Genomic DNA, 24,825 nt, shown 5'->3' with positions numbered 1-24,825 from the left:
TGGGGTAGTCGGTCCTGGTTGACGTGTTGCTGTGTGTGACCAGGAGAGCAGTAAGGACGTGGTGGTGAGAGGCGTGAGGTTCAGTCCTGGACAACCCGGACCCCGGGAGCTGACCTTTACCCTCAGGACGTTCACGGGTCGGGTCAAGGTCATGCTGACCGCCGGCCCCCCCGCCACGCTACAGCTGCTCAGCGGACCGCAACTGGTAATGTGCCATCTTGGTTGCTAGTCATGTGAGCTAGTAAATTACTAGTTAACAAGTGGCCACACACTACCCAGCTTTGCATTTATGCAAAAAAGTGAACTTAAACCAATGACAAGATGTCTGTCTACCTGTTTGTCTATCTTTCCGTCTACCTGTCTGCCTACCTGTCTGTCTGCCTGTTGGCCTACCTCTCTGACTACCTGTTTACCTGTCGGCCTAACTGTCTACCTGTCTGCCTACCTGTCTGCCTACCTGTTGGCCTACCTGTCGGCCTCCCTGTCTACCTGTCTGCCTACCTGTCGGCCTACCTGTCTGCCTACCTGTCTGTCTACCTCTCTATCTCTGTCTACCTGTTGGCCTACCTCTCTGACTACCTGTCTGCCTACCTGTCTGTCTACCTGTCTGCCTACCTGTCGGCCTACCTGTCTGTCTACCTGTCTATCTCTGTCTACCTGTCTGCCTACACGTCTATCTGTCTGCCTACCTGTCTGTCTACCTGTCCAGCCCCTCCAGGTGTTCAACGGGCAGGGCATCCCGTCCCCCTTCCTGATCCAGCTGTGTGATGCGTGGGGGAACCCCTCCCCCGACAAGAGGGTGGTGGTGGCGCTCACCTCCTCCTCCCCCTCCCTTGAGGTCAGGTCAAAGGTCACAAGACACCAATCAATAATCATCAACATTATTTTATTCATATTGCAACCATCTCCCCAAACAACAACGGATGATTAAAACAACAAAAACAACGAAGGGAGATAAAATGACTTAACCGGTCCAACTCCTCCGCAAATTTTCTTTTTTAAAGGAATCAAAACAAATGGGTTAAGAAAAAGTTAACTGAGCACACATCTGATCTGAGCCACAAATGCATCAGAATAGATCCTTTTGGTCCTGACCCGAAACCCCCTAGCCGAGGTGATTCTGAAGTGGGCGTGTCCCTGCAGGTGAAGTGTCCTGTGATGTCCAAACCCGTGGACCGGGAGGGCAAGGCCTCATTCTCCGTCAAGCGCATTGCCGGACCGAAGTGAGTACTGTATTACAACTGCAGTTGTCAGAGTCCTTTAGAAGAACTGTATGAATGCCTGTACAACATAGTACTGTAGTCGTAGTGCTAATGTTTAGCTCTCAGCTAGCTCCTGTGCTAACATGCTGACCTCGTACGTTTTGGTTCCAGGGGGGAGTTCAGTCTGGAGTTCCGAGGTCTGTTCAACCAAAGGCCCATCCCTGGCCCTTCGATCCAGCTAACCGTGGTCCTGGACCCCAGCAAACCAGATAGACTCGTGGTTGACTACGACACCAACACTATCTGTCCAGCAGGCGAAGCCCTCCCTGGTGAGACTGTTAAGGTTTAGCCGTGATAGCATTTTACCAGTGTTAGCATATTACCAGCGTTAGCTGTGTCAGTCGTGGTAGCTGTTCCAGCCGTGTTAGCTGGTATTAGCTGTGCTAGCAGAGTTAGCATAGTGAATGCCATGTCCACGTGGAGGTTATGCCAACCTGCTGTTTTGGTACTTTAAGGACATTGTCATTGTCGGGCCTGGTTGGTACTTGGATGGGAGACCGCCTGGGAATACCAGGTGGTGTCGGGTGGCAGCCAGTAGGTGGCACTCTTCCCTCTGGCCTTAAAATCAATCCCGATGCCCCAGTAGAGTAACGGGAACCCTGTACGATGGAAGGCGCCGTCGTTCAGAGGAGACGTAAAACCGAGTTTCCTGACTCACTGAGGTCATAAAAGATCCCAGGGAACTTATCGCAAAGAGTAGGGGTTTCCCCGGTGTTCTGGCCTAACCAGGCTCATTCAATCTGGCCCCCTAATCATCCTCCTGTGTAATTGGCTGTGGGTGCTACACACTGGTGGTGGTTCCCTGTAAAGCGTCTTTGAGTGTCTAGAAAAGCCCTATATAAATTAAATCCATTATTATTATTATTATTAATAGCATTCAGGATTATAAAAAGTGTGTGTGTGCGTGCGTGCAGTGTTCTCGGTGAGTGTGCTGTCAGAAGAGGGCGGTCCCATCAGGAACCTGAACCCTGCAGCTCTCTCCATGATGTTATGGAGAATAGAAACCACCAGCCTCCCCTCCCCTCCTAGCGGGGTAGGTTACACCTCACACCTCCACCACCACCTCACACCTCCACCACCACCTCACACCTCCACCCCCACCCCCACCTCACACCTCCACCACCACCTCACACCTCCACCCCCACCTCACACCTCCACCACCACCTCACACCTCCACCCCCACCTCACACCTCCACCACCACCTCACACCTCCACCACCACCTCACACCTCCACCACCACCTCACACCTCCACCCCCACCTCACACCTCCACCACCACCTCACACCTCCACCCCCACCTCACACCTCCACCCCCACCTCACACCTCCACCCCCACCTCACACCTCCACCCCCACCTCACACCTCCACCCCCACCTCAGACCTCCATCACCACCTCCGACCCCATCATCACCTCACACCTCCACCACCACCTCACACCTCCACCCCCACCTCACACCTCCACCACCACCTCACACCTCCACCACCACCTCCGACCCCATCATCACCTCACACCTCCACCACTACCTCACACCTCCACCACCACCTCAGACCTCCATCAGCACCTCCGACCCCATCAGCACCTCCGACCCCATCACCACCTCACACCTCCACCACCACCTCACACCTCCACCACCACCTCACACCTCCATCCCCTCCTCTGACCCCATCACCACCTCCGACCCCATCACCACCTCACACCTCCACCACCACCTCACACCTCCATCACCAACTCCTGCACATCACCACCACCTCACACCTCCATCACCACCTCCTGCACATCACCACCACAGACTCAAAACCTTCCTCACCACCCACAACACACCTCCATCACCACTCACACCACACCTGCAGAACCGCCATATCATCACTAACACCACAAGCAACGCCACCAACTCCATCACCACCACCACCCAGACTAACCCTCCATCACCACCTCCATCACCACCTCAACCGCATCACAACCACCATGACCACCCACTCCACCACCACCCACATCACCAACACCGCATCATCCACTCCATCACCCCCCAACCGACACCACAATCCCCACCACCCTTACAACCAACTCCTTCTCCACCATCTCCTCCACCCCGTTCCTACTCCACCCTCCACACCACCACTCACTATATGCGTGTTCTTTTACCTTCTGGTTCCTGCCTGCCAGGCCATCCAATTCAAGTGCAGTAAACCTCTGGAGAACGAGGCGGACGACTTTCACTTTTACTTCAGGTACCACACCCATGAATACTTCTTCCTGTTCCTGTCTTCCTGTCCGTAAGGTCTGTGCATCCTTGGGTACTGACGTATGACATTGGTTTCAGGGATAAGCCTGGAGCCGAGCAGACAGGGAAGTACAGCCTCCAGTTCTCCTTGACGTCAGGAAAGACTATACTTGAGAGCAAGCAGGTCAGTTCAACATTACAGAGTCAAGTCTATGGTTAGGGTTCATCACATCTATAGTCTCAAAGGGCTTCACTGGACACATTATAGCACAACCTGTAACACTAAGCCTAATGAAGGGAAAACACTTTGACATACCGATATACATCTAACCAATAGGCACAAGTTATGCTGCTCGATTATGGGGAAAAAATCATAATCACGATTATTTTGGTAATTATTGAAATCACGTTTATTCAAACTATTATTTTTGAGTTTGAAAACATAATGTAACTTGTGTAATGTTCTCAGTTATAAAATGCAACTGAGAACTTTGAAATTTCGCCTTAAAAAAATTCCCAAAATGGTCAAAAAGAAAAATATTCAAATCTAAAATAATGTACAGATATCCAGCTATAAAACATTTAATAAAAAATATAAATTTAAAAAAATCGAAAACTACATTATATTAGCTTTGTGATCGTTTCACGGCAAAATCGAGATCGAAATTCGATTCATCGCCCATCCCTAGGCACCAGGCAATAGGTGTTTAATGCAGGACAGAGGTAACATGAAGCTAATCCGAATAAATGGTTTGGAAGAGGTCAATAGAAAATTGCAGATCACATAGGTGCGAACGACATATGAACGTTCCTCGCGTAGAGAAATCACTTCTTCAACATCTGCTTTGGAGTGGATGAGGGATGTCAGCAATCAGAACACATGCTCATTGCCTCACCATGGACAACACAAATCCAATGGTTAAAATTGTACTTAAAATGTACAATTGTGTATGTCAACGATGACACCCGTTGCACACCTTGCCATCCAGATGTAGAGAGAGAGGTTTCTTCCTTGCTTTAGAAGGGAGTTTCTTTCATGCAGGGTTTAGGGGTGTCATCAATATATGACCTTAAAGCTAATTGGGACTGTAACTGTGGTAAAGGGCTGTGCAAATACAATTGGCTTGACTTGACTCCTCCTCCTGCCCCTCCGCCTCCTCAGTATGTGCTAGACGTGGTGGCCAACGAACCGATCAAGCTGGCCCCTGACAGCCAGCCCACCACCCCGATCGTCTCCAACGTCGAGGCGCCAGACAGCAGAGTCCTGGTGAAGGACCTGAGCCTGAGGATCAGGGTGGGTCCACCTGCTGCAGCGTTCAGCCTAACACATGGCTTAGCGTTTGGCCTACCTTTTAGCCGAGCCTTTAGCCTGACATTAAGTCCTTGGCTTAACATTTAGCTTAGCCTTGGGCTGAGTGAATCGCTTGGTCGGGAGTGGTAAGGCCTTTCAATGAGGAATGGATAACATGTTAACAGAAAGAAATTAAAAGTCTCTCATCAAGCCCTGCACTGTAAACACACTCATCTGCATCTCATTTTGAGTTAATTTGACTCACAACAATATTGACAACTTTAACTTTGTAAACAGACTTTCTACCTACAATTAAAATGTTCCTGCTGATCTGCTGTGTTCTTAACGTTGTGTAAGAACACAACGTTGCACCGCTCCAGTTTTCAGTGGCTTTCCTTGGTTCTTGCGGGCTTCCAGGACAGGTTTGGTAACCCCGCGGGGCAGGAGGTGGACGGGCAGGTGGAGGTGAGGGTGGAGCTATCCCCTGAGGACCGAGATAAGGAGCTGCCTACTCTAGAGACCCCTAGCGATCTCCAGCTGACCAAAGGAACCGCCCACGTCAGCGTGAGTAGCCCCGCCCCCCTCCCAAGACCCATTTGATGGGACCTACTGCTGGCGTTCCTCCCAGTACTGATGAACGTGTGTGTGTGTGTGTGTGTGTAGAAGCTGTCTATCAACAGGAACAGCCCGGGTATTGACGGTGCCAAGTATGTCCTGGTGTTCCAGATCAGAGGACCAGGGATGACTCTGGCTCCCTACCTGCTCCCCTTCCGCTTCTACAATGGTTTGATCCACTAATCTTTAGCATTTGTATTGCTGTCAAGGCCATTTGGTTTTCCCGTAAGCAGCTGGTCCATCTTGTGTGTAGATGCCGAAAACCAGATACTGATGTCAGAGCTGGCCAGGAAGAAAGCCCGGCTCAGCGGTGATCTGGAGAATTTCAAGGAATATTCCAAGAACCTGGAGGACCTGCGCAGGGAGCTCACCTGTACGTGCAAAATAGCTTATTGACGTGTGTGTGTGTGTGTGTGTGTGTGTGTGTGTGTGTGTGTGTGTGTGTGTGTGTGTGTGTGTGTGTGTGTGTGTGTGTGTGTGTGTGTGTGTGTCTGGCCTTATGAAACCCTCGTTTTCCTTTAGTTTAGTTAGTGCAAGTGTAATATCATTGTACTTGAAGGTGTGTGTGTGGACGTTGTGTGATGGTGATGTATATATGTAGTATGCAAGGAGGTAGTCTGCCTGGAAGGAGTATAAAGTGTTGCATTTAGCCCTAATGGGCCTCTAAAGTGTTTGTCATTCTTCTATAAGTGAACAGTGTTTTTGTCGTCAAGATAAAAACCAGCAAGCCGCTAAGAAAGTGACGGAGCTTAAAAGTGAGCTGTCAAGGAAAAAGGTCAACGTGACACAACTGCAATCTGTAAGATCTCCTTTCATACCACCCACATGACACCTCCATGTAATGTCCATATGGAATAGCTTAGTATTTGCGCTTTGTAATAGCATCTATTAGCTCCATATAATCATGTTTTAGCTCCATATATTTGCATCTATTATCTTTATATAATAGCACATATTTACTCAATATATAAGCGTCTATTAGCTCCATATGATAGCATGAATAATCTTCATATAACAGCCAAGAACCATATGATAGCTCAATACAACAGCCATCCATCATCAGCTCCATACACTACCAATGAATTTTTGGGGTTTGGACCCAGTGGTTTCCATTGAGACAGGACGTGTATTTTATCCCCGTCTAGGATCTCGAGGTTAGGACCGCCCTCAGTGAGAAGATTGCCCAGTTTAATAGGATCAGCGGAGAGCCCAGGAGAACCTGCGCCATCGCAGACCCCTACAGAGGAACCCCCGACGTTCTGGGCAAGGTGAGGCTAATGACCTACTAACCAGGCAACTAACCCTGGTCATGTTAACCACCACTCTAAATAACTCTGGCTCTGCTAAATACTCCTGTTGATTGACCACTTATCTAGACTGAATCCTAATCACAACACCACCATAAAAAATGTAATTACCATAAGAATTAAGACTCCTCTATGATGTCGCTCAGTCGGTGATTCGTAGGTTCACCTTTAGGGGAAACACAATGCATCATGGGAACAATCCCCAGAAAGGTGCTCTATCTAGCTGCCACTGTAAAGCATGAGGGGGAGGAGCCTCATGGCTCCGCCTCCTCCCCTCCAGGTGGGTCAGCTGGCGCTGGTGGAGGACGACGCTTCGGCCCGCGTCATCTCCTGGCACATCCAAGGGGACATGGACTGCCTGGTCACCGTGACGACGGCGGCGGCGCGGCAGGTGTACGACAGGACGGGTGGAGCCCAGCAGGTGCTGCCCCTGGACAGCATCTACGTCAACCCCACTGACAGGTGGCTAGCCCCTCCCTCCTAACTACAGGGTGCAGGCTTGTGTCTAGGTGGAGTAAACATAGCCCTGTATCAATGGGTCTTCGTTTATCTTTGTTTATATTATTTCACAAATACGTGTTCTAATAATAATAATAATAATACATTTAATTTAGAGGCGCCTTTCAAGACACCCAAGGTCACCTTACAGAGCATATAGTCATCATACATTTTTTTAAAAAACAAGACATTGTGGAAAAAAAATAAAAATAAACATGAGCAATAAGAAATAAATAAAACAAAAACAAGACAAAAAAAAACAAAAAAAAAACAATCAAAACAGTGATCATCAGTTCTATCGTGATACACTCTCTATCGTTAACCATAAATGAACATATAGGAGATCACATTGGTTATGTACAATATATAGATGTTATATTAAAGAGAATTTATGAGATTGAGATATACAGATTATCATTACTGAGAATGGCTTTTAAAACGCACATGTTTTTTTTTTTTTAGAGACATTCAAAATACGTTTATTAAAGGCTTATTTAAAATAGTTATGGTAGATAAAAGCAGATACGCAACAGTGGCAAATACCTTAATTGTTAAATTCACTGCCTGGGAATCAGACGAAACTGCGAGCTACTGTTTATCTGCTCCTGCATAATGTGTCTGAACAGACAGATCGCCTGCAGAGCTTTCTTTGCTCTGATTGGTGGTAAGTCTATTCAATTGTGCCCACAGGCCTTTTGGCACCATTGATAACGCCGCAGACTAACACACATTTTCAAACTGATTTGGGATCTAAGACTATAAAAACTTTGATTTGAATGGATATTTTTTGATCCTTGGCAAACAGAAATGTTTAAGCACGATTTTAAAGAAGATAATCTGTTGTCTTTTATCAATACTTTCATTGCATATTTAAAGCGATAAAAGCAGTTGTTTTACTGTTTACTGCTCACTGTTTATTCATCACATACTTCACTAGAAGCAGCGTGGCCCCATGTCTCGGTACCACCTCGTGGGAGCGGTGTGCAGAGGTCGAGGGTTCAGACTGTGAACATCTGGGTTTGTTTCAGGCCTCTTCCACACTTGGGGTGTCGTACCCCTACCCCTCCCGGGAAGCCGGTGTTCGCCCGGGACCTGCTCATCTACCCCAATAACACAGAGAGTTGCAAGAAAGGTACTGTGTAACCCGGACTTCACCATCCCATCCTGACCCAAGGGTCGCTTCACACCAGAGGCTTCACATCAGTCTGACATTGAGGATTAACTATGGAAGCTATTATATCGTGATCAGCTACATGAATACATCGCATGAACATCACCTCTGCGTAGGAGAGGTTCGGTGATCTGGATACATTTATTAATGTGTATATGTATATATATATATATATATATATATATATATATGGCCAATTAAGATTGAGGGACAATACATTCATTTATAGATCAAGTCAATCCTCCTCGCGGCTCCGCAGCTCGGCAGCGTACAGCCCTTTTTATTCTCAACAATGTTAAGGAGGATCTTCCTCCCTCTCCTCACTGGAGAAGCCTCCACTGATATATATAGACATTTGATTAAAGTTACAAGGCAGAGCTCTAATACAGTAATTCAAAGTCCCCTGACTGAGCGATGCCAGAACGCGTTTCATAAGAGGACCCAGAATGCAGCAGTGTTTACTCTTGTTGGGCTGCTTCCTCTCGCCACTTCCACCCATTCCTGACCCTAAACGCTTCCAGACATAGGGGACCGCAGATCCAGGGGGTGTGCGTGGGACCGTTTGTGTGTGTGTGTGTGTGTGTGTGTGTGTGTGTGTGTGTGTGTGTGTGTGTGTGTGTGTGTGTGTGTGTGTGTGTGTGTGTGTGTGTGTGTGTGTGTGTGTGTGTGTGTGTGTGTTCGTCATTAGTTTATGAGTAATTCTCTCCTGGGACAAGTGATGCTATTGGACCTCTGCACACATCAAGCATCACTCCACTGCTGGGGAACAAGTGACTGCCATGTTTAGTTGTAGACCGCTATATATGAAGGGTAGTTTAGTTTAGACAACAAGGTATGTAGGCTGGTCTGTTTGAAAGCCAGATGACCAAATCACATGAATGACCTGTCTCTGGGCTGTCTAACCCCTACCTTCTTCTTGATGACCTGTCTCTGTACTGTTTAACCCTACCTGCTCTCTAATGACCTGCTTCTGAATGGTGAAGATTTCTAATAGCAATAGGTGTCGGTGTGTCACCCATTGTGACTTCAACACGTCCATGTTGGTTTGTTTAAAAGAAAAAGTGTTAATCTCTCAGTGTTTAAGAATCTACTGGGAGACACCATCCTCATCGATGACCTGGACGCTGGAAACGCCTACAGAAAGAGTGTAAGTATAACTATGGATCTATACATATATTATATAGTCCTACAGGAACAGTGTATTCAGGTATATATGTATATATATATATATGTATATATATATACTGGAAGAAATTTAAGATGAATTCTGTATATAAATGTACTTACATATAACATAGTTCTGTAGATATCATCGTGCATTTATAACATTTACATCTGTGCAACTCAGCGGTGGTCTCCTCAGGACAGTGTAATGTACAGTAACACGGCGGTGGTCTCCTCAGGACAGTGTAATGTACAGTAACACGGCGGTGGTCTCCTCAGGACAGTAATGTACAGTAACACGGCGGTGGTCTCCTCGGGACAGTGTAATGTACGGTAACACCGTGGTGGTCTCCTCGGGACAGTTTAATGTACGGTAACACGGCGGTGGTCTCCTCGGGACAGTGTAATGTACAGTAACACCGCGGTGGTCTCCTCGGGACAGTGTAATGTACAGTAACACCGCGGTGGTCTTCTCATGAGAGTGTGGTTGTGGTCTACAGGTGGTCCAGAGCAACAGATCCTGCCCCACCATCCTGACCCGCCGGGGCGATCGGATTAGCGCAAAGGGGAAGTTTGGAGGCGCCCAGAACCGAGCGCCGGCCCTCAGCGCCCTGCAGGGCCGGGCGTTCGGGGCCCCTCGTCCTGCCCTGTACCACTCACTCAGCAGCGACATAGGTAACCCTTCTCTCGAAAGAGGCCACCAAAGTTGACGAATGCTTCGACGTGTGGCGATGATGTGTAGAATAGACGATGAGTCGTAACGAATGAACGCTCACATGAAGTGAACCCGCTCCATTCCTCTTTCATGGGGGAAGCACAAGACGTTGAGGGCAGACGAAACGGTCATCCCTGAAGTGAATTTTAAAGGTGACATATTATACCACCAGGTGTGAGTGTGATTAGCCGTTACAAGCCGTTTTGAAAATCGGTCTCTTCTGACATCACAAGTGGGCGTGTCCACCTAGATGTGTGCTGGATGGATCAGTCTACCAGCCTATCCAGTGGACTGCAGCAAACGTTGCTCATCTATCCGTCATACAAGTGGACACGCCCACTTGTGATGTCAGAAGAGGCAGATTTTCAAAGCGGCTTGTAACGGCTAATCACACTCACACCTGGTGGTATAATATGCCATCTTTATGGTGGATGAGATAGTTGTCACCTACGTCCACTAGCTACGGCGGTTATTTGGTGCAGTAGTATGATTGAACCGTGCCGTTTAAGGGCTGCTGTGTTTTGTAATCCATGTTTTTCTCTGTTATCTCAGGGGATCTACAAGGATACCTAGAAGCCTTTGAGGCCAGCAATAAAGCCAAGGAAGAACTGAACGCTCACGTCCAGAAACTCCAATCACCAGAGAATATGAAGATGAACCAGGCTATGGATGAGAATAAACGGAAGTTGACGGAGATTGAGTCACAGCTCGGTAGGCTAGTCGTCAAACTAGCGGCTAAAACTATTATTACAGACCTCGGATGGCTAGTAGCCAAACTAGCCTTTAACGATTATTTCACCCCACAGACGGCTAGTAGCCTAGCTCGCCGCTGATACAATGATTTCACACCACAGGCGAATAGTAGCCAAGCTAGCGGCTTAAACAGTGATCTTAAACTCTCAACTCCTAGGGGCTGAGCAAGAGGCTACCACAGTTATTGTTAAACACACAGACTGCTAGTAGCTAAGTGAGCGGCTAACACGATGATTTCACGCCGCAGAAGGGTAGTAGCCTAGCTAGGAGCTAATTGGCTAGTTTTAGTTAGTCTCTCTTCGTGTTTCTTTGTGTCCTCAGAGCGGACTCCGGTATCAACATTGGGGAGGCGAGCTCTCAGAGAAGAGGAGGAGGCGGCCGGCCCCCCCCAGAAGAGGCCCCGGGCCTCTGAACGGAGGACCCTGCAGTAGACCCCCCCTCTGGATCTCCTGCCGCTCTGATAGCCTTCGCCTTCTGAAATTGTTTACATGCTCCACCTTGGGTCAAATGGTTTACATGCTTCAGCCAAAGATTGTTCAAGACTTTTGGTATTTGTATACGTTTATATATTAAAGTCAGATAATGCACTTTTAGTAAAAAAAATGATGCTTACATTAAACGAGTATACGTAAAATACTTGAATTTCTGCTTGCATTAGGGATTTTCTTTTGTATGTGTTCAATATTTTATCACAAATATGTTTTGTTTGCTCTTTTCAAAGCAATATTGCATGCACCTTTTAAATTTTTCTGTTTACCTTTTAAAATGTTCAACCATAGAATTTAAAAGGCTTTGTCAACCTGTTTTCCTGCTTTGTTGAGCTTATTTAAAAGCAAGATGATATGTGTCATGGCATTCTTGTTGCTTGATTTCAATTGTGGAACTTTTTCCATCACATTTTGTTATTATTTCAGGGGAAACCATTTCCATCTTCACTTAAGAGAGGAATACAGATTTATACACAGGCAATCTAAAATCCCTTTCTCTACATAAACCATCATCACAAAAAAATCCACTAAACGGCATCATTTTGGCTCTGTAACGAACGAGCATTCAGTATTTGACAGAATACACTACAAAAAGACTTCAGCAGCCCCAGCCAGCTCTGGTGTTTAGATGTAGAATGAACGTCTAAAATAATGGCTTGTGTTGTGGAGTAGGGAGAGGAGCCGTGGGGGGGAGGTGACTCCTATCAGGGGTTTGGTTTCCGATGGAAAACGGAAAAAGGCATCTTGTCAGTCTGGTAGTGAGGCCCCGACGTCACAGCACAGAGACTCTGGTCCGGGGTTGTTTCTATACTGGAAACTGAACGCAAAGGCACGAGCGAGGACCTTATTCTACTTTCTCTGTTAGATAATAACCAATCGATTTCAGGCAACGATGAATCATCTCACTCGTTCACCTGGGTTAATTAAATATCTCCCTATTTACTTGGGCCTATTCATCATTACTTTCTCAGTTATTTGCGCAACGCCGTTTCAGTACAACATGTTTCAAGGGAGCGCTTATTCTGGAGGGGAGCCTCGACAGAGAAACAAGTGAGTTGTTCTACTTATTATGTTACCATGTATACTCCTATTGTAAGTCTTTTAAAATTGAAAGTGTTAGTGCCATTTCAAATTGGCGGAAAAAAAAAAAAGTTGCGCGACAGAACGATCCTTGACAGGACTGCAAAATTAGACCGGGAGTTCTACTCATCAACTTCCAACTGACCTTATCTCTACAGAAACTGGTGCGCTCATGTCGTGCACAAGAACGTGAGCGGTGCGGTGCTGAGTGGGACGGAGGTGTTCGTCCAGCCGGAGCACAGGCCGTGCCCGGGGAGGTACCCGGACTGCGCTCAACAGCAAGGGTAAATTTCCGTTCAATTAAGCTGTACCCTTCAGTTGACTTTTCTTCTCATCCGAGACAACAATTTCCTTTTGTTAATCTGTTTCAGGTTGTCTTGTTAGTGAGAGAATTGATTCCTCACTTATTATTTACTTGGGCTTAGAAGTTGGCACTTCGGCGTGGGTTGAAATTTGGGTTTGGTTCATTGCTGTTCTATTTTAGGGATCAATTCAGTCTCAAGATTGTAGTTGGATTTGGAATGATAAACGGTTTTCATTTTCCATCATTGGCAATTTGGACACATCCTGCAGATCAAACCATCGCTGCGTTAAAATAATAATAGCCTACATTTTAATTTTTAATTCACTTTTCATCAACTTAATGTCCTCAAGGTGCTTTTTCAAAAAGATGGGTTTTTAGGCCTTTTTTAATAGAATCCACAGTCTGTGGGGCCCTTAGATGGTGAGGGAGAGCATTCCACAGACTTCCTGCAGCTGAGCAGAAGGCGCGTTATGCGATGGCTCGGGACACTCTCAGGAGAGTCATCCTATCCTATATTAAGAATCCTATACATAAATCACGCAAAATTCTAGCCAACCCTTCTTGCGGTCATTTTGATTTCCCGACGAGAGAAAATAGATCCACTGTCAATCGAGTGACTTAATGATGGTGACTAGTCCAAATTTGGCGAGATGGAAGATTTGAAACTTTATATCTGTAGTAAAGCCTCTTAATATTAATATATACCTAATATTAACAGGCAAAGTCGGACGAATAAGTTCTTTAACATCTGACCAAATCTTCATGATCTATTCCTACATTAATAAATGAATGAATTACATGTACCACGTGGATATTTTACATTGTGTGCATTGTACGTTGTAACTACACACTGTATTGACCATCACACGATTTGATGTGACGTTCAGCCAGCGGAGACACTTCCGGCCGACCTACAAGATCGGCTACAGGCAGCTGACAGAGCTGGAGTGGAGGTGTTGTCCAGGTTACCAGGGTTATGACTGCAGCGAGCCGAAGGGTGGATCTCCGCGGCAACCCCCGGCCGCCCCATACCGAGCCCCCGGTAACAGATCCTATCATGTTATGCATTATTTTTGTTATCTTTTATCTTACTGTGTACTGCTGTTCAGTCATTTATACACAGTGATGGTTTACAAATACATGTCATGAAGGAGCAGGTAGGTGTAAGAGGGTATCTTGTTCAAGGACTGTGGACACTGGGGTTCGAACCCCATGTAACAATCCTTGGAAAAAAACATTTTCCAAAAATGTTTCAAATATATCCTAAATAATTTGATGATATAAAATCAGACTCAACTTATTGTGTTTTCACTATGGTACAACAGCATGCCGTTGATATCCAGAAGTGCAGAATCAAAGTGCACAAGTCATCCATGTCCTCTCTTGTCCCCAGCGGACCGGGACCAGCCTCGGGTGGGGGGGCAGCAGCCCCACTCTTGGGGGTGGCAGGCTGAGCCCCAGAGGGGTCGGGGGGCCCAGGACAGCCCCTCCACGCTGCAGCGCATGGAGGAGGACATCCAGCGTCTGTCCCAGATGGTGCTGGACATGCAGGCGGCCATGACGGACATGAGCTCGGGTCTGCGTCTGGGCCTCCAGGAGGACGCCAGCAAGATGCTGGTGACGCTGCTCCATGAGCGGCGCCCGCCGAGTGGCGCCCGGGGCGGGGACACTGAGATGTTCCAGCTGCAGGGGCTCTCCCTGGAGCACGACCCGTCGCACGAGGACGAGGTGCTGGGCAGGATCAACCAGGTGGTGGACACGCTGGAGACCAAGAGCAACGCCCTGGACGAGCTCCAGGGGCGGGTGGACCACCACGACGGGCAGCTTCGTCTGCTGATGGAGGTCTCGCAGGGCTCCCCGGCCACTCCCCCCTTATCCTCTTCGTCTTCTTCGTCCTCTTCGTCTTCTTCGTGTTGCGTGGGCGGAGACACGACCCTGCGAGCCTACGTGGACGAGAAGCTCGGAGCTCTGAGGGATGAGCTGATGGAGGGCATGGAGATAAAGATGTCCGACCTGAAGAACTCCTGCGACTATAAGATGATGTCGGTCCAGGTAGAGTCGGAGGCACAGGAGGACAACTACCTCAGCCTGGCCGAGCTCATGGACTCCAAGGAGTCGGACCTCCGCAAAGAGATCCTGGACGTCAGAACCAAGTTGGAAGTGTTGGAGAGCAAAAAGGTTGTTGTAGGTGTTTCTGTTCCAGACATCCACGCTGTTCTGGCCCGGTTGGAAAACGTTGAGCTCCGTCTGAACCTGTCCGAGAAGAACATGGAGGCTCAGAGCCTCTTAGGGGAGCAGAAGCTTGGAAAACAAGCGGACCAGGGATGTGAAGATCTGAGGAGAACTTTGGAGGACAAGATAACTTTTGTGGAGGACAGAATCTCCTCTCTCGAGGAGAAGGAAGACGAACGTCTTAACTCCCAGTCTGGGATTGCAGAAGCACAAGGTCTCGTTGCTCTTCAGAGCGAGATGAACTCTCAAAGAAACTCTGTCAACATATTGGAGGGGAGACTGGACACCATAGACAGGTTGAATTCAAAAGAGTGCAACAAGTGCAAACCAACGTTTGTAGCGAACACTGAACGAGAAAAAGACCAAACTCTGAGCTCCAGGAATGAGGTTGACCCCTCCCAAAATAGTGTCAACGGCCAATCGGCTTCCACGGAGCAAGGGGTTCTGAGACGTCTGTCCAATGACAGCCGGAGCAGCCTTGAGGACCCCTGGAGTGTACTGGGTTTCGTGCAAGCCCGGCTGGAGAGGTTGGAGGGCTCCATGTCAAATGTGGACAGCTCTGTTCTTCAACACTCCCAGGAGCTCCAGGACCTCAACGCCACCTGCACCCAGGCCAGCAGAGGACCAGCCAAGGACCAGCTGGAGATCTGGGCCAGGCTGGAAGAGCTCCGCAGGGAGGTGAGGACCAAGGCCGATGACTGCCAGGTCCAAACCCGAGACGTGGGCCGGGAGGTAGCCGGTGTGGAAGAGCGCATTGGGAGTCTACAGAAGGTGTGCGACAAGCTGGACCCGATGTCTGGCTACCTGCAGGAGATCGAGGAGGCTCTGAACAAAAACGTGAGCGGCTTGTGGACGAGTGTCAGCCAGCTGAACGGGACCCTGAGAGCTCAGGGCCGGGGCATCGCCCAGCTTAGAGGAACCCTTCAGGACCTCCAGGACCAGGCGTCTGGTGGGTCCGAAGACCTCCTCACAGGCGGTACCCGGGTTACCACAGGTAAACATCCACATTGGTATTAAACACCACCCTTTAACACCTTCATTCATCAGAGCAGCAGCTCACCTATAACGCATTTCACCGATCAGAAAAAGGTTCTAGGGCTCCGGGTTCAGAAAATACTAGTTCTGCCTTCACAAGATGGGTAGAGCGAAAATCTGGCAGGACAGTAGTCAAGATGAATACTTTTTTAGTCATTTAGAAGAACAGTGAATTCAGCTATACATTTAATTAAGGACCAAGTAGGGCATGTTTTCCAAACCCAGAATGTTAAAAACTAGCCCGACTTGAGATGATGTGCAATACTGAGGTAGTTGACTGAAAATCTTTGGATGGACCTAAGCTTTCTGAATAGGAAGTTCCATCCCTGTTCGCACCATGAGAACATGCTTACACTATATGATGTCGGTCGGGTAAGTAAGCCAGCCAAATATAACACAGATGGGACTCTTCTACTGCTACTCATATACCAACATTTAAGATTTATGTCCACTACGCCCAAACGTGATTCATCCCGCTACCAAATCACCCGGTGAAATGTTTCCCTTGTGATTCAGCACTTCAACGTTCAGTGGTTTAAAACCAATTATATTTCTTCATCATATAAAGTTATGATCGGTTTTTCACAGTAATAAATTCAACGTTATAGATGTTATAGACGAACAAAACGTAGTAGTTATGATTGTTGGTAACGGTAGGTGTAAGCAGAGTAAACCATTCCGGATGTCACGTTATTGAAAAACAATGTCGGCCTACAACTGGAGAGATGACAGAGCTGAGGCCAACACCTGCATCGTCACGGAGGGCTTTGTTTCTGCGAGCCGTCGCAAACCATAAATGGCGTCATCGCGGCCCTTGTGCAGAGTTCATACCGCTCTTTGTTACGGGTCGCTCTGAAAGGCTGTAGCTCCGCACGGAGAGCGAGGGAACTGTTTGGGCTAAACGCCAAACTTAAATACCCTTGCCTTGGGTAGACTGTCAGCGCACTTAAGGAACTATGCATCCAGCGACTATGTATAATGCCCGCTCATGTTTGGCTTTAGCTTTGTGCATTGGCCTTAGCGGCGTGTATTAGCGGTTGCGGCGTGTTTAGCATCGACAGCGTGTATTAGCGTTAGCGTGAGAGCGAGCTGGATCTCTTTGCAGCAATGCCCTGGCTCCCGGTAAGCGGGCCTGATGAAACACACATGCTGCTAGTTTTAATAAGCGACCTGATGCTGTTGAGCAATGTGTTGGCTCCCCCCCCCCTGTTTCCCCTGCTTGGCTGTCGGTACGATGCTGGCTCGTCTCTCTCAGCATGAGCACACACACAAATTGCTCGGTGGGGGTCAGTGTTAAGTTGTGGGTTGCGTGTGTGTGTTTCCGTGTCGCTGGTGAGTTGCGTCGCCTGGGAGATGGCGGTTGCACGGGTACTGTACTGCAGCCCACCCCCCTCCCCCCCAAAACGAGCTACACACCCATGGTGAGTGGAAAGGTTTCCACCCCCTGGTCGGTCGGGGTTAGTCACTCTGCTGTCACCGGGAGATGAGTCACCGGTCATCCCCAAAGGACAGGGTTACTCATTCCTTTTTATTATTTTCTTTTATTATTTTTTTATCCTTTTTCTTGTGGCCGATCTCATCACTGCCCTATTTAGAACTGATCCAATAGCCTATTTTTACTACAGAATGTACTTTCCGTTACAGAGCACTATACGCCCAAACGGCTTCTGATATCGACCAACAGCTGCTCATCTTGTATCCTCTGCTGACCAACTCTGTTTCCATTGTCTCTGCTTATCTACTCTTGAGTTGAAAATCTTCCTGGGGGGGGAAGGCAGGGATGAGATGAGGGGCCGCGGGTTACTGATGGGGTCTCCCACATGGCTGCTCCACAGCTCTCCTGGTGTGACATCATCTGCTGTCTCATCCAATCTGTTTCCTCCGCCGTTGTCATAGTGACCCCTGCTGTGGTGGTTCCAAGGGTTCTTGAGGTCTGATGACTCGTATTCTCCAACCCTCCCTCCATAAACACGGCCTGCTCGGATGTAAGGGTCAATAGATCAGTACGCACACAACCCTCCTTGGCCCGACTGTAGCGATGTAAGAGTGTGTGTAAGCTGGACGGATGTGAGGCCCAGAGTCAGCCCCACCCTACTACGGCTCATCTGGGGGGTTAACTTCCCAAGATCTGGTCCAGACCCTGCCAGCTGGAATAGGCTCCCAGTATCATCTAGCCCATCTGGGGTTCCCTCTGTGGAAACCAGCCAAGACTTAATGCATCCCCATTATTCCGATGAGTTCCTAAAATACAACCAATTTTCTTTCTTCCTGCCAGAGTAGCAACCTCTCCCTCTGGTGGGACATCACTATTACATTATATTTACCATCGTCATGGAGGATATGCCTTCATCCAAATGGACTGACTGACTGTTCAAGTGAGTTCAGAATACAGGCCATTAAGGAGCAGGTAGGGGCTAAATAGTACAGACAGGCCATTAAGGAGCAGGTAGGCAGATTATTAAGGAGCACGTAGGGGTTAAACAGTACAGAGACAGGTCATTAAGGAGCAGGTAGGGGTTAGACAGTACAGAGACAGGTCATTAAGGAGCAGGTAGGGGTTAGACAGTACAGAGACAGGTCTTTAAGGAGCAGGTAGGGGTTAGGGCATTTTGTTCAAGGATGCCTACAGGACGACTGAGGATAATGGGGTTTCAACAAAGAACCTTCAGAACGGAGTAAAACACACTAACCACTAAACTAGACTACCTTCCTACCAAGCCCATGATAATCCCTCTGCTGGTCCTAAAGCTTGTCCCACTGCAATCAAACCTTCACATCCCCTGAGATCTGAGAGCTTCATCACCCAGCTCTGGGCGAGGGAGGGAGGGGAGGGAGGGGGAGGGACGGACCCTTGGGGAGATCAGAGAGGGTCCTGGGACGTGTCGGGACCTGATCCAAACCCATGAGATGACCGCTCCAGCACAACTCAAGCTGTGGTCTAGGGTCTCGCCTTCAGAAACTCTGACGAGCCCGGATGTTTAGCTCACGATTGGCTGGTCCAAACCAATGCGATGATGTCTCCAGCAACACCCAACCTGTGGTCTACGGTCTCGCCTGCAGAAACTCTGAAGGCGTCTATGTTTTGGTACTTGAGGTTGAAAATGACTGGTTTAAACATTTAGATGTTGAGTTTAGTTTAAGCCAGTTACGTTTTGTTTAGTTCATTTCTTGTTTGTTTAGTTTGTTATGTTTGGTGAACTTCAATGTACTGAGTAGTTCGGTGTAGCGGGCGCAGAACTGGTTTGGAACAAGCAACTTGGAACGTTTTATTGCACTCTGCGTTAATCATCAGACACACACACACACACACACACACACACACACACACACACACACACACACACACACACACACACACACACACACACACACACACACACACACACACACACACACACACACACACACACACACACACACACACAAATATACACTCCAAACACACACATATGTAAGTGAAGCCAAATGATTTCCTTGTTTACTGCTACAGTGCCCTCGGCTCTGGACGGCTTTCAATTACTTTGATCAAAGCCCCGTCTGCACAAAATACCTTGGCTACACACACAGACACACACACACACACACACACACACACACACACACACACACACACACACACACACACACACACACACACACACACACACACACACACACACACACACACACACACACACACACACACAAAACACATGTGGACCCTCCCTGTGTGGTTAACGGTCCCTAAACTGTTCTGCTGTCCACTGTTGGAGCTAATGGGCCGCCTACCGCAGGGTTTATAGGAGCTAGCTGGGAGGCAGGTCGGGGTAGGAGGCTTTAGAGGGGTGGGTTTATAGGGGCTCGGTGGTGGTAGGGTGGGCTGGATGGATTGGGTGGTTATAGGTGCTGGCTGGTGGTAGGGTTGGCCAGACGGGTGGGGTTGTTATAGAGGCTGGTTGGGGCTATGGTGGGTTAGATGGCCGGTGTATCTTGGTATAAGATGTATATATAAGAGGGGTGGTGGGGTTGTATAGGCCGGTTGGGGGTAGGGTGGGTTAGATGGCCGGTGTATCTTGGTATGCTGCTCACTTTAACAGGCAGTGTTTCCTTGTTCAGCATCAGAGGAAAGATAAGGTAATGTTTATTGTCCCGAGGGGAGAAGTGGTTTTGGATAGACATCGGCTTTAGACAATGTTCTGCCTTCAGACAGTAAAACAACAAAATGCACAATAGTTATTTATGACTATTGCAATTAATAACATTGATGGTTATCAGTTGTGTGTGTGTGTGTGTGTGTGTGTGTGTGTGTGTGTGTGTGTGTGTGTGTGTGTGTGTGTGTGTGTGTGTGTGTGTGTGTGTGTGTGTGTGTGTGTTTGGTCTTGGTCTATATTGCTTTATTTAAGACTCTTGAGGCCTGGGGGGAAGCTGGCCCCCTGGCTCCTGATAAGATTTTAAGATTCGGATTGGTCAGCTGTCCTTCACAGGAATGTATGGCTACAGGGGACAACCTGTGTGTGTGTGTGTGTGTGTGTGTGTGTGTGTGTGTGTGTGTGTGTGTGTGTGTGTGTGTGTGTGTGTGTGTGTGTGTGTGTGTGTGTGTGTGTGTGTGTGTGTGTGTGTGTGTGTGTGTGTGTGATTTGAAGGACAATCACAACAATAATAGACAATTACATTTAGAATAATAGTCTAAGAAGATGAAAATAAATGGATGCATTTACAGATCTGAAATAAAAGTATATAGAGCAAAACCTCCGATGTTGTTGAAGGTAGTACTAGATATGCGGTGGTAGAGAACTAGAGGTTGGTCCTAGATATGTGGCGGTGGATATAAACTAGAAGTTAGTTCTAGATGTGTGGTGTAGAACTAGACACTGCTTCTCATTGCTGGGTTTGAACCCTGGGAACAGTGCTCCGTCTCTGATGTCCTGAGGGCTGTAGACAGAGGGAGGGACCAGAGGATCATTCTGGAGCTAATTGGAGATGATCAGTAGGCCGCCATGATTAGAAGGTAGGAGGAGGAGGTGGAGGAGGAGGAGGTGGAGGAGGAGGAGGTGGAGGAGGTTCCCCTCGGAAGGTTCCCAGGGGACTTCTCCTCCTAACCCTCTCGTTAGAGCAGTCACAAACAGGTGAGGAGAGAGGCGAGGGGGGAGGCTACATCATTATATTTGATCATTATATTATTATCTGTGACAGGTCATTTATAGAAATGGACTGAGTGAATATTTCCCTCAGAAGTTTAATAAAACTCCTCTTCTCTTTTAGGCGGAGGGGCGGGTGTTGGGGTTATGCCCACTCTCGCCCCCACCCCCTCCAAAGACTCCGCCCCTCCTAAGGTCAGGGGCGTGGCAGTAGGGGGCGTGGCTATGGGTGGCATGGAGAAGGAGAGTGTGGCCGGGCCCCGGGTGGTTGAAACGGGCCAGGCAGGGCCCCCGGGGACCAAGGTGGCCTCCCGGCCCGTCCTGGGGGCCAACGGCAGCATGGCCACCGTGCACGGATACGCCGGAGCCCCTGGTGAGACGCGCGCACACACACGCACACACACACACACGCACACACGCACACACACATGCACACATGGACAAGCACCCATACCATCATCTACACTTTGTGTCCACAGGGTTATTTACTGTCATTTTTTTGTTCTATTAAGTCCTTATTTCTTACTTTGTTCCTACTCATCACACCACAGCATCCCCGTCCGAAGCCAGTGTCTCGGTTAAGATTGACATGCCCCCCCGTCCAGGTGAGACCCCCAGAGATCTCTAAAAACACCCTCTCTGTTAAACCCCTTCTCCCTCTACCGATGCATGCAAAGATACATGAACATCTCTCTGTCGCTACAGATTATCAACTTGTTCTCTCTCTCTACAAATGTATCAACGTGTGGTCTCTCTCTACAGATGTATCCAAGTGTATTCTCTCTCTCTACATATGTATAAATATGCTCTCTCTCTCTCTCGCTACAGATGTATAAACATGCTCTCTCTCTCTCTCTCTCTCTCTCTCTCTCTCTCTCTCTCTCTCTCTCTCTCTCTCTCTCTCTCTCTCTCTCTCTCTCTCTCTCTCTCTCTCTCTAGATACATACATGAGTCATACAGTACGCTTCCTGGAACCTGCTGGCCCTTCAGGTTGGATTTCCCTGATTCATATATTGTTCACTGATTGATATGTGCTGTGTTAGATTGGCAGGTTGTTATTCCTGGGGGAGGTGTAAATGAACGGTCTCTTTAGGATTTACAGGTTGCTCTCTTTGTGATCAATAGGTTCATTAGCAGTGTGACCTCTTTGGGATTAACAGGTTATTTACCAGATGCATAATCTGTGATTAACAGTTGTAATCCCTGGGGTTAACAAATTTTTTGGATTAGGACATTTAACAGGTATAATGTATGTAGGATTAACAGGTTAATTAACAGGTTATCTATTTGAGTAATGTGATAACATGTACGGGATTTTTAGGTTAACTATCATGCTAAATTGAGTGGGATTGACAGGCAAATTAAAATGTAATCTCTGTGGGATAGGTAGGTTAGTTAACAGGTTATGGGAGTGATGTTAAAAATTTAATTACCAGGTCGTCCGTTTGGGAATTACAGGTTAATCAACCCGTCTTTTTAGTGAGATTAACAGGTTATTTAACAGGTTATCTATTTGAGTAATGTGATAACATGTACGGGATTTATAGGTTAACTATCATGCTAAATTGAGTGGGATTGACAGGCAAATTAAAATGTAATCTCTGTGGGATAGGTAGGTTAGTTAACAGGTTATGGGAGTGATGTTAAAAATTTAATTACCAGGTCGTCCGTTTGGGAATTACAGGTTAATCAACCCGTCTTTTTAGTGAGATTAACAGGTTATTTAACAGGTGATCTAAATGAGATTTACAGGTTATCTGAGTGAGATTAACAGGTTATTTAACAGGGATCTGAGTGAGATTGACAGGTTATTTAACAGATGATCTGAGTGAGATTAACAGGTTATTAAACAGGTGATCTGAGTGAGATTAAAATGTTAATTAACAGGTAATCTGTGTGTTTCCAGGGGTGAAGGTGTGTTTCTCAGCAGGGTTTAGCCTCCCCTCCTTCCCTGGGGAGGTTGGGATCATCCGCTTCAACAAGGTCTTGGTCAACGACGGAGGACACTATAACCCCCTTAAAGGTATCTCCCGTTTAGCGTCACAACAACACACTGACATAAATGTTGTTCATTGGACTTTCGTTCCATCTGAGCCTTCATCTACCTCGGTCTTTGAGACTGCTACAGATTGAAACTGATTTAATCTGACTGTGAGGTAAACCTATGTGCAACACCTCACCATGCCCCTCCCCCTCTTCAAGGTGTGTTTACGGCACCGCTGGACGGCCGCTACCAGCTGAGTGGCGTGCTGACCGCCCAGCGAGGGGCGACTGTGGAGGCGGTGCTCTCTGTGGCCAATCGCAGCATCCAGAAGCTTTACACGGCGGGATCTCCTTCGGGGGCCACGGTGGAGGGGCCCCGGGGCCCGTGTGAGTGTGGGGGTGCCGTGGCGACCCTGAACCTGGTGCTCAGCCTGAAGCGTGGAGACCAGGTGGGGCTGGTGATGACCGCGGGGAAGCTCGCCGTCTCAGCCTCGTCGGAATTCCTGTCCACGTTCAGCGCCGTGCTTCTCTACCCCTCCCCCGCCAACCTCAGATAACCCCGCCCCCATGCCCTCAGATAACCCCGCCCCATGCCCTCAAATAACCCCGCCCCCATGCCCTCAGATAACCCCGCCCCATGCCCTCAGATAACCCCGCCCATCCTCAGATAACCCCGCCCCATGCCCTCAAATAACCCTGCCCCATGCCCTCAGATAACCCCGCCCATCCTCAGATAATCCCGCCCCCATGCCCTCAGATAACCCCGCCCATCCTCAGATAGCCCCTCCCCATACCCTCAGATAACCCCGCCCCCATGCCCTCAGATAACCCCTCCCCATACCCTCAGATAACCCCGATCCCATGCCCTCAGATAACCCCTCCCCATACCCTCAGATAACCCCGCCCCCATGCCCTCAGATAACCCCGCCCATCCTCAGATAACCCCGCCCCATACCCTCAAATAACCCCGCCCCCATGCCCTCAGATAACCCCGCCCCCATGCCCTCAGATAACCCCGCCCCATGCCCTCAGATAACCCCGCCCCCATGCCCTCAGATAACCCCACCCATCCTCAGATAACCCCTCCCCATACCCTCAAATAACCCCGCCCCCATGCCCTCAGATAACCCCGCCCCCATGCCCTCAGATAACCCCGCCCCATGCCCTCAGATAACCCCGCCCATCCTCAGATAGCCCCTCCCCATACCCTCAGATAAGCCCGCCCCCCTATTCACAAATAAACCCTTCCCTCAGACAGCTCTGCTCACTGCTTCAGATAGTGCCTAAATAATAGACTATGACAAACAAAAACTCTTTAACGGAATGAGAGGTGATGATGGTGACTTGGGAAGATATATGGAAAAATATGATTTTAATTTAGCAGTTTGTTTTTTGCATTAATTGTTTTATTGTTTACTCTTTGCTTTGTTTATAGGTCCCAATGTATAATTATTTGTTTTTATTCAGGAGTTGTAATTTTGCCTTTTGTATTCATTAAAGGTGCAACGTTTAAGATAATTTGTTTAAACATATAAAACTGCTAAAAATGAACCACAATCAACAGAATTTGAAGAAAAAAACGTTTTGAC

The 24,825-nt window shown here is 48.1% G+C and overlaps 2 protein-coding genes across 2 annotated transcripts in view; both read left to right on the top strand.

Annotated features, from left to right (window-relative positions):
- Positions 1-11,807, top strand: part of smchd1 (structural maintenance of chromosomes flexible hinge domain containing 1) — a 34,370-nt gene extending 22,563 nt beyond the window's left edge. Inside the window, 19 exon segments of the mRNA XM_056583778.1 lie at positions 44-205; positions 710-838; positions 1,144-1,223; positions 1,374-1,531; positions 2,177-2,295; positions 3,426-3,490; positions 3,583-3,667; positions 4,646-4,777; positions 5,192-5,338; positions 5,438-5,558; positions 5,643-5,762; positions 6,103-6,188; positions 6,535-6,657; positions 6,977-7,158; positions 8,223-8,326; positions 9,442-9,512; positions 10,030-10,204; positions 10,797-10,955; positions 11,319-11,807. Of these exon segments, the coding sequence (XP_056439753.1) occupies positions 44-205; positions 710-838; positions 1,144-1,223; positions 1,374-1,531; positions 2,177-2,295; positions 3,426-3,490; positions 3,583-3,667; positions 4,646-4,777; positions 5,192-5,338; positions 5,438-5,558; positions 5,643-5,762; positions 6,103-6,188; positions 6,535-6,657; positions 6,977-7,158; positions 8,223-8,326; positions 9,442-9,512; positions 10,030-10,204; positions 10,797-10,955; positions 11,319-11,428 (2,328 nt within the window). The 3' untranslated portion in view covers positions 11,429-11,807.
- Positions 11,808-11,951: 144 nt separating this feature from the next.
- emilin2b (elastin microfibril interfacer 2b) lies at positions 11,952-23,793 on the top strand. The gene is made up of 9 exons (XM_056583779.1): positions 11,952-12,535; positions 12,724-12,849; positions 13,757-13,911; positions 14,263-16,095; positions 21,378-21,626; positions 21,805-21,858; positions 22,193-22,243; positions 23,160-23,276; positions 23,456-23,793. The coding sequence occupies exons 1-9, from the start codon at positions 12,378-12,380 to the stop codon at positions 23,791-23,793; spliced, it is 3,081 nt and encodes a 1,026-aa protein (XP_056439754.1). The 5' UTR covers positions 11,952-12,377.
- The last annotated feature ends 1,032 nt before the right edge of the window (positions 23,794-24,825 follow it).

Source organism: Gadus chalcogrammus, chromosome 23, assembly GCF_026213295.1.
Source record: "Gadus chalcogrammus isolate NIFS_2021 chromosome 23, NIFS_Gcha_1.0, whole genome shotgun sequence".
Classification (NCBI taxonomy): domain Eukaryota; kingdom Metazoa; phylum Chordata; class Actinopteri; order Gadiformes; family Gadidae; genus Gadus; species Gadus chalcogrammus.
This window is presented reverse-complemented; position numbering and strand designations above follow the sequence as displayed.

Excerpts from the sequence above, each read along its gene's own strand:
- emilin2b (XM_056583779.1), top strand. The coding sequence starts at position 12,378 with ATGAATCATCTCACTCGTTCACCTGGGTTAATTAAATATCTCCCTATT. Across the intron at positions 21,859-22,192 it reads TGACATGCCCCCCCGTCCAG|ATACATACATGAGTCATACA; the intron begins GTGAGACCCCCA and ends CTCTCTCTCTAG. Across the intron at positions 22,244-23,159 it reads GGAACCTGCTGGCCCTTCAG|GGGTGAAGGTGTGTTTCTCA; the intron begins GTTGGATTTCCC and ends GTGTGTTTCCAG.